At 35.4% G+C, this 10143-nt stretch overlaps 1 protein-coding gene across 1 annotated transcript; it reads left to right on the top strand.

Moving 5' to 3' along the window:
- The first annotated feature begins 1750 nt into the window (after positions 1 to 1750).
- thoc3 (THO complex 3) lies at positions 1751 to 6019 on the top strand. Its single transcript, XM_056472209.1, has 6 exons — positions 1751 to 1968; positions 2918 to 3074; positions 3327 to 3531; positions 3615 to 3776; positions 5202 to 5302; positions 5373 to 6019. The coding sequence occupies exons 1-6, from the start codon at positions 1789 to 1791 to the stop codon at positions 5534 to 5536; spliced, it is 969 nt and encodes a 322-aa protein (XP_056328184.1). The 5' UTR covers positions 1751 to 1788; the 3' UTR covers positions 5537 to 6019.
- Positions 6020 to 10143: the final 4124 nt, after the last annotated feature.

The following is a 10143-nucleotide window of genomic DNA, read 5'->3' on the forward strand; positions in this document are numbered from 1 at the left end:
ATTATTTTTGAGACTGATCTGGCTCCATAAAATTGTGCTCAATATTTTTCTTACATTTTTTTCTGGATTCTCCAAGTAGTTTGTATAGTAAAAGGGATATTGGTTCAGTTTAACATTGTGCAGTCGAACAAAAGAGTGCAAAACCTTACAAAGAGTGCACTGAAATATAAATGAGGGCATTAGCAGGTAATGCAACAGGATCTACTAGTGGGAAACAGAACCTGGCCATGTGCACTAGCAAAAAAATATGTGCATGGCAGTTGCAGTGACAGAGAGAAAAAGGAGAATACGGCGTATTCTCACACATATAATGATGGCTTCATGATGACCAGATTTCTGCAATGAAAAACCTATGACATTTGTTTGTTCCATGGTCAAAATATAATCACAGACTCACTTACTGCTGCCGATTCAATTTTGTTCCATGTTACTTATTGTAATTATCATGTTTGGAGATCAGACTTGTTTACAACATACTAAAATACAGTATGTAGTAGCCATTAGGAATAGCAAAACAATATAATTATGATGTGATGTTGGTCAGGGTGTTTAGACATTCTCTCATATACTTCAGAATAATTCTATAATTCTGCACAAATAGCAAAAACTTGTTTGTAATAATAATAATGGCTTTTTTTGATTATAAGTCATGATTTCATAAGTTCATAATCATGACCTATTACGTTATAATTGTTATCTAAATAATAATGATCCAATATCTCATAATTTTTACTTTAAATGTTATTTTCTATTTTTCTTAAAATCACATCCCTTTCTCACTATTTTGATTACTTATCTCATAATGTATGTTTTTTTTATTAATTTAGCCATAATTATGGTTGGCGTCTCTATTTTTGAAGTTGTCATAATTCTGACTTTACGTCTGATTTAGAGTGTTGTGCTTTTTGACATGTAATTTCATAATAATCCCCTTTTATGTCATAATTTTGATATTTTTGTTATTTGATATTTTTCATAAATTATGTTTAATAATAAAAATGGCATGGTCAGACTAGAAGGAAGAATATTTTCATCATGTTTAAATAGAAGTTCTTTTTAAGATGTTTGTTTACATTTTTAACTCTCTGTCACATTGAAATGCTACAAAGTGCACTAGAATGCAACAGTGACAGATCAGAGATAAGTTAGAGAGAACAGCCTTCTAGGCAGCATGGTGGTTAGCCCTGTCGCCTCACAGCAAGAAGGTTGCTGGCTTGATTACCAGCTGGATCAGTTGGTTTTTCTCTGTGGAGTTTGCATGTTCCCTCTGTGTTGGTGTGGGTTTCTTCCGGGTGCTCCGGTTTCCCCCACAATCCAAAGACATGCGGAATAGGTTTGTATGGCCATTGTGGTATGTATGTGTGTGAATACGAGAATGTTTTTTTCCAGTATTGGGTTGCAGCTGGAAGGGCATCCGCTGTGTAAAACATAGGCTATGCTGGAGAAGTTGGCAGGTCATTCCGCTGTAGCGACCCTGATAATTAAAAGGACTAATGAATGAGTGAACGAAGGATTTTTATTTTTTATCTTTCGTCACTGTTACCGTTTATCATAATGTTTACTTTTGTGATCATTTATTTTTTACATTTTATGTCAAAATTTTACATTTCTATCACAATTATAATTTCTTAAGCACGTTTTATTGTTCTTTTTGGTGACAGTAAAGGATTGTATCGGACATTTCTCCATTTTTCTTTTAATATAATTTCACTCCCGAACACTAGGTGTCGGTAAGTAACGCAATGCTACAGATGAAGCTTAAATACGCGACGAAGCAGAAGCTCGAGCATGGCGTCCTCGTACTATCAGGAGATGCAGGAGGTGTTCAGAAATAACAATAAAAGCAGAGAGTTCCCTGCTCACAGTGCTAAAGTGCACTCGGTGGCTTGGAGCTGTGATGGAAAACGACTGGCATCCGGTTCATTTGACAAAACTGCTAGCGTGTTTGTCCTGGAAAAAGACCGACTGGTGAGCTTTGTCTTTGGCTTACAAAAATCCAAAGCTGTGCTTGTTAACGTTAGTAAATGCACTGTGACTTGGAATGAAATACAATACAATACAATGAAAGACTTTATTATCAATAAATAACATTAACAAATATGAATAAATACTGTAATGTTTGTTGTTTTTTGTATGATAGTAAACACCATCTAATGAAACCTTATGGTAAAGTTGTACTGTTATATGTAGTAATGCTTTGCTTTTTATTTAGAAAGTAGTATTTATTTATTAAATGCTCGTTCGTTTTTTAGAGACTTATTCTTATTACTAGTACCTGTTTAATCTATGCTAGTAGTTATTTATTAGATACCAGTACTCATTTATTTGGCACGAGTATCTTAATGTAGTTGTTATGAGTTACTGCTAATATTAGTCACTACTGATTTTTTTTACTTGTCATATTGCGACTAGTCTGAATGGCTGTGTAAGTATTCAATTAAAAATGTGCTAGTTAAATAAAATTAGAATAAACATGAATAGATGGCATAGGATGTACTAGTATCTTTTCAGTATGTACCTAATGATTGAGAACTAGTATCTAATGATATCAGTAGCTAATTAATTACTACCAGTTTATAAACATTGTCACAGTTCAAAAACATTGTGAAAACTGACATCTTAATAACAGATCCATACAGAAGTCAATGGCAAATATGTAATCATGTTACTAGTTACTTTAATGTCTGCAAAATTACTTCTCTTTTCATTGACATTATGAAAATTAATCATGCTTTAACTACAATAACAAGCTTTTATAGTTCATCCATGTGCCAAAAACATTACTATACTTATTCAATAATAGAAAAATGCTTAACATTCACAGCATTGGTTACAATGATAGATTAATATTCTACAATAAATTTGTCTTTACTAGATGTGATCTAGCTCATGGATCATGAATTATTATATGTATTAGGTGAAGGAAAACAACTACCGTGGGCATGGAGACAGTGTGGATCAGCTGTGCTGGCATCCCACCAACCCTGATCTGTTTGTCACTGCATCAGGAGACAAGACCATCCGCATCTGGGATGTGCGGACCACCAAATGCATGGCCACAGTCAGCACAAAAGGTGAAGCTCTAAAGCTTAAAGTGATAGTTCACACCAAAATGAAAATTCTCTCATCATTTACCCACCATTGAACACAAAATATGACATTTTAAAGAACATTGGAAACTGCTAATCTTTGACTTCCATAGTATTTTATGGATGTCAGTGGATAGCGGTTTCCAACATTTTTCTAAATATCTTCAAAATTTTAGAAACTCTTATGGGTTGAGCCTTTCAATGCGATATGTTTTATTCTTATCTGACTATGTTTAGGGGAGAATATCAACATATGCTGGAGTCCTGATGGTCAGACCATCGCTGTAGGTAACAAGGATGATGTTGTAACGTTCATTGATGCCAAAACACACCGTCCACGTGCTGAGGAGCAGTTCAAGTTTGAGGTCAACGAAATCTCCTGGAATAATGACAATGACATGTTCTTCCTGACCAACGGCAATGGATGCATCAACATATTAAGGTCTGCTTTTATTGTTGTTGTATTAGGTTGATGTTTATGTTATTTTTAGGATATGTTAATCATATGTCATGACTCTGTTGCAGTTACCCTGAACTGAAGCTCATACAGTCAATTAACGCCCATCCATCCAACTGCATCTGCATTAAGTTTGATCCGACTGGGAAGTATTTTGCCACAGGAAGTGCAGATGCCCTGGTCAGCCTGTGGAACGTGGAGGAGCTGGTGTGTGTGCGATGCTTCTCAAGGTCAGTTATTACTTTTATAGATTATGTATAAATAAAAATGTCCTTTTTTTTTATAACTTTGACTGATCTCACAGTGGTTAATTTTACATTTTAATTTCATATTGTAGTTATAGAAAATTCTACAACAAAGCTAAATATAAACATTTTGTAGTTTTAAATTTCAGTTGACGGTGTCAAATGAGTGACTTCCCTTTTTAATAACGAATAAGCTAACAAATCGTGAATGATAATTAATTAATTTAATATTTCTTTTAATTGACTTTATATTTCTATGTTTGATTGATCTCATAAAATTTACTCTTCATTTTGTTACTATTTGAAATGTTATATTATAGTTATAGAAAAACATAAAATAAAACTAAAGTTAAACTGCAAAATTTACTAATACTGAATATAAAAATAACAACAGTTGGAACAATTCTTAAAACAAGATTTTATGTCAGCTGAAAATATAAATTTTTAATTATAAATAAGAAGTGTATTTAAAGGTACCATATTTTAACACATTTTGCTCTTTAGATCTGTTGTGGACAAAGGCTAAATTATAATTAAATTTGACAAAAGAGAGTGATAGACATGTATCACGTTGTATTTTGAAGCTAGCCAAAGAAAACACCCCCAGGAATTAATATCAACTTCTGCATGGATAGATGACGTTTAAGCTGAGTGGTTTGACATGATTCAGCATCTACATGTGTTTGTTGACACACCAAATGCATCAAATTCCACAATAAACACGACAAGTTAACAAAATTTAACATGTCTTATGCGTCTTCAAAGTAAAGATGCATAATTGTGTAATCTGTAAATTTTGCATCCTGAGGCGAGTTTGAAACATTTGCCCAGTAACGCACCGTAAACAATTTGGTCCAATAAGGGAGGAAAATTATCACTGTTGGATCACTAGAAAACATTTGGCTCATCAAACACAGCCTGAGGTTTGCATATTAATGATTTCAGAGCTTTTTTATGATCTCAGAGCTGCATGAATGACCTAAAGTAGCCTTACAGGCAACTGGGCATGGCCCATGACTCTCGTCACAGTTTGTTTTGTCTTCTGATTGGCCCGTTGTCCACCGGGGTTTTACATTCATGGAAATTCGTGGATCTTTTATTATTCTACTATGGCTTGGTATACCCAGATTTTCATTATAGGGCACCTTTAGGTGATACAAAAATAACACTAAGCTGATTTTGTAATGCAGTTACTTTGTGGTTATTGCAAACAAAACAAATAATCAATTTTAATCTTTTATCAGTATTAATCAGTTTTTCATAAGCATATTTCTATATTTTTGCATAGAAAAAGAGAGAGATTTTATGACGCCATTCAAGTTCATTGATTAATCAGTCTAAAATCATCATTTGTCTCACATAGTTTTTATTTATAATTTCTTTAAACTATTTTTTTCTTTATTCTCACAGACTGGACTGGCCTGTACGAACTCTTAGCTTTAGTCATGATGGTAAAATGCTTGCGTCTGCATCAGAAGACCATTTCATCGACATTGCAGAAGTAGAGACGGGTGAGCAGATACATCTTTACAACATCATCAAAGCTTTACTCGCATTTTACTAACTGTCTCCTGTCTGCAGGGGAAAAACTGTGGGAGATTCAGTGCGAGTCTCCAACATTCACTGTAGCCTGGCATCCGAAGAGGCCGCTGTTGGCATATGCCTGTGATGATAAAGAGGGCAAATACGACAGCAACCGAGAAGCAGGCACCGTCAAACTCTTTGGCCTTCCCAATGACTCCTGAGGACCATTTTCACATTCAGGTTTAATTGAGAAGTCATTCGATTGATTAGACTTATTGTTTTAAAGTAATTTTGTAAATAGTTAAAAGATATTCTGATGTTCTGCTCTAATATTAGTTCTTGGTTTAACGTACAGCTATAAATAACTACTGTCTGCAGCTCCTCTTCTGAATATGAGTTCTATTTGTCTTTCACCAAAATACGACCGTGCGTGATAATAGAAAAACAAAGAGTAATGTAGAATCTGTGCAGAATACTTAATAATAATAATAATATTTTGTGACTAGTACAGCATGCTGTTCTTGTTTCCCAGTAATTGATCATTGCCATTCTGAGAGAAAAAAAATGTAATGCCAGTTTTAGAAATTACCAGCAGAGGGCATCTCATGCTCAAAGACACAATGTCTCATTACTAATACAGACATTTTTGTATGTTTGATTTGTTTTTATAGCAATAAATTATGTACTTTATTTTTTAAAATGAATATTGTTGTTGTTTAATCAACTCCAAAGTGCTGTTGGAAAACAAAGCACCCTCATTTTAGTGCTTATTTTACTATTTTATGTATTATTATAATGTAGTTTTAGTGGTTTTTGTTTTTTGTATGTGCTCTCATCATATTATCAATTATTTCTTGATTTATTCATTTTAGTAATTTTAGTACTTATTCAGCCTGTTACCAAGGAAACATTTCTAATTTTAAATAGTGTGGTTTTTATCAGATTTTTTTCTTTATTATTAACAAAAAAACAACAACAGGAAAATATATCAGTTTTAATTTTAGACACTGCAAAAAAAATCTAGAACCTGTTTGGATTTGTTGATTGATGTAATTGTAATGGATTCTTTTAATCAAAATAACAAAATGTGTATTATTCACCCTTGCTAGTCAGGTTAAATAAAGATAATTTTATTGGCTTGAGTTACACATAAAGAGTTCAGATCAAGAAAAAACATTTTAGCACCATCTGAAACTTTCTTATTTAAATTTGTGTTTTTTTTCAATTGGTTCTTTTCATACTTTTTATAATGGCCTAACATAAATATTGAAGGCTGTGAAAAATGCGATTTGTGAAAATTGTAAAAATTTTAGACAAACCTTAGAGGCCTTTGCATCTAAACTCTTTGAAGATAGATAGTATGTCTTGTATCTCATAATTGTTGAAGGTAGTTACTTATGCACATTTGCAATAACATAGATTCGCACCTAATTACATGGTGCATTATCCTGCTGGAAGTAGCCATCAGAAGATGGGTAAACTGGTCATAAAGGGATGGACATGGTCAGCAACAATACTAATACATACAATAGGTAGGCTGTGGCGTTGACACGATGCTCATTTGGTACTAATGGACTCCCAAGAAAATATCCTCTACACCATTACACCACCACCAGCAACCTGAACCGTTGATACAATGCAGGATGAATCTGGACCTAAACTGAATCCTTTGTCCTTTGTGATTAATAAAGTAGTGTCATCACTTTGTGTCAAAAAATGCAGATAAAATCAAAACAAAATCAATATTGAGGCAAACTAATCTCTTGTGAACTGAAATGATCAGTGATAGAAATGTCCCTTTACTTAAAATGAAGTTATGAGGCAAGGGGTAAAGAAGAACTGGTTATTGCAGAATAAAACCTGAGAGAGGTTATGACTAGATATTCATTGTTCTATTTATCACATGGCTACTTCACACCAAACTACAGTATACTAAATAGTGAGTAAACTAATTACTTTTAAAAGCGATTAGTTGACTTTACCTAAAGTAAACCCATTTTCATCTTTCTTCCACATTCTGTTGCCCGGTTTAAACTGCAGCAGATCGTCTTGACCATGTCTACATGCCTAAATGCTGTTGAGTTGCTGCCATTTGATTAGCTGAATAAAAATTTGCGTGATCGAGCAGTTGGACAAATGTACCTAATAAAGTGGCCAATGAGTGTAAACGTCATTGGAGGCCCAAATCAATGATTTGGTTATGTAAGTTATTAATTTAGATAATTGCAAACAATAATATATTTATCAGTAGTTATTCATTCATGTTGACTTGGACTATTGCTAGTAATTCTTTGCATTAGTGTCATATAAAGGTTAAAATAATACAAATCGATTGATGTAGCTGTTTCCGGTCAGTCAACTGATTTATCAGAGGAAACTCTTGAACTTGGAAGAATTCTCTAAAGTTTTGATTGCAGTCTTTACAGAATCATGCAATGCTGTCTGTGCCACGTCATGATGCCAAGGTACACATTTACCCTGTTTCTGATTTCTCTCCACCTTGTAGAAAAGGTGACTCCAGAAATGTTTGATCAGTGAAGAATATGCGTCGTGATTTCCCTGAAAGATTCCCTGAAACAGCAGTGCTCTGTAAACCTGGATGAGTCTCCGGTCAGCAGGGGTTAACGGTTGGTAGGTGAGATCAGGTAGAGCCCCATCATTAATCTCTCTCTCCGCCGTGACAGACTTGCACAGCACGCACGTGTCCTCCATGCCCACTTCAGGAGCCTGTGGCATCTGTCCTCGCCCTGCTCTGCTCATTCACCCAGCAGGATCCAGGATGTCTCACTTTGCCACTTCCTACATAAGACACGTCCCTACAAGGCTGCTTAATTACATTTCATTTAGCAAAGCCTATTTTCCTTGTGCTGTCCAGTTTCCAGGATTTGGATGATCACCGTTATTTTCATCCTCTTGTTTATGGTTGAGGACCTAAATTAATTTACTGCTTCTTGTCTTGTGGTTTTACATTGCAACCGGAAAGTATTCATAGCTCTTCACCTTTTCCACATGTTTTTATGTTACAGCCTTATTCCAAAATGGATTAATTTCATCTATTCCCTCAAAATTCTACACCCAATACCCCATAATCACAATGTGAAAAGATTTTTTTGAAATTGTTGCGAATTTATTAAAAATAAAAACCTGAAAAATCACATGTGCATAAGTATTCACAGCCTTTGCTCAATACTTTGTTGATGCACCTTTGGCAGCAATTACAGCCTAAAGTGTTTTTGAATATGATGCCACAAGGTTTGCACACCTGTCTTTGGGAAATTTTGCCAGTACCTCTCAAGCCCTATCAGATTGGCTGGGAAGCGACGGTGTACAGATCTCTCCAGAGATATTCAATAGGATTTAGGTCTGGGCTCTGGCTGGGCCACTCGGGGACATTCACCGAGTTGTGAAGCCACTCCATTGATATTTTGGTGGTGTGCTATGTGTCATTGTCCTGCTGGAAGATGAACCATCGCCCCAGTCTGAGGTCAAGAGCACTCTGAAGCAGGTTTTTATTCCAGATGTCTCTGTACATTGCTGCATTCATCTTTCCCTCTATCCTGACTAGTCTTCCAGTTCCTGCTGCTGAAAAACATCCCCACAGCATGATGCTGCCACCACCATGCTTCACTGTAGTGATTGTATTAGCCTGGTGATGAGCGGTGCCTGGTTTTGCCCAAATGTAACGCCTGGCATTCACTCCAAAGAGTTCAATTTTAGTCTCATCAGACCAGAGAATTTTGTTTCTTATGGTCTGAGAGTCCTTCAGATGACTTTTGGCAGTGAGGAGTGGCTTCCATCTGGCCACTCTACCATAAAGGCCTGATTGGTGGATTGCTGCACCGATGGTTGTCCTTCTGTAAGGTTCTCTCTCTCCACAGAAGAACGCTGGAGCTCAGACAAAGTGAGCATCGAGTTTTTGATCACCTCCCTGACTAAGGCCCTTCTCCCCGATCACTCAGCTTAGATGGCCGGCCAGCTCTAGGAAGAGTCCTGATGGTTCCAAACATCTTCCACTTAAAGATGATGGAGGTCACTGTGCTCATTGGAACTTTCAGAGGAGCAGAAATTTTTCTGTAACCTTTCCCAGCTTTGTGCCTCGAGACAATCCTGTCTCGGAGGTCTACTGAAAATTCCTTTCAACTCCAATTAAGCTGCTGAAACATCTCAAGAATGATCAGTGAAAACGGAATGTACCTGAGCTCAATTTAGAGCTTCTCGATAGAGCTTTTTGCAATATTTAAAAAAAAAAAAAACAAACTTTTTTCACATTGTCATTATGGGGGATTGTGTGTAGAATTTTGAGGAAATTAATGAATTGAATCCATTTTGGAAAAAGGCTGTAACAAAAATATGTGGAAAAAGTGAAGCGCTATGAATACTTTTCTAATCCACTGTACTTCTCTGCAGAAGTGTTCTTCTCTGTAGAAGTGTTCTTCACTGTAGAAGTGTTCTTCACTGTTAGCATTTGAACTATTAGAACAGGATGTGTTTCTGTTTTGCATTTGTTTAATTATTAATATACTGTGAAGATCAAAATTGGACAACAACAGGAGTAAAAAAAAACAGTTTTTAAGGACGTTTCATTAGTTTCATATATTCTGAAGTACTCTTTAAAAAAAAAAAGAAAAAAAAAGAACTAATTTGGCAACACTTTAAGATTCTGCCCAGTTACTGGTGTTAATCTTTCATCTAGTGGCGATTTGCCCTGATTGGACAAACTTTTCCAGTTTTCACTGACTTTGCAAGCTGTCAAGCTGTTTTAAATGGACTAAAACCCCCCTACAAGTTGTAGATGGACAAAATGATGACCCATTTGGCCACAGATTTA

Source organism: Danio aesculapii, chromosome 14 (assembly GCF_903798145.1).
Source record: "Danio aesculapii chromosome 14, fDanAes4.1, whole genome shotgun sequence".
Lineage (NCBI taxonomy): Eukaryota > Metazoa > Chordata > Actinopteri > Cypriniformes > Danionidae > Danio > Danio aesculapii.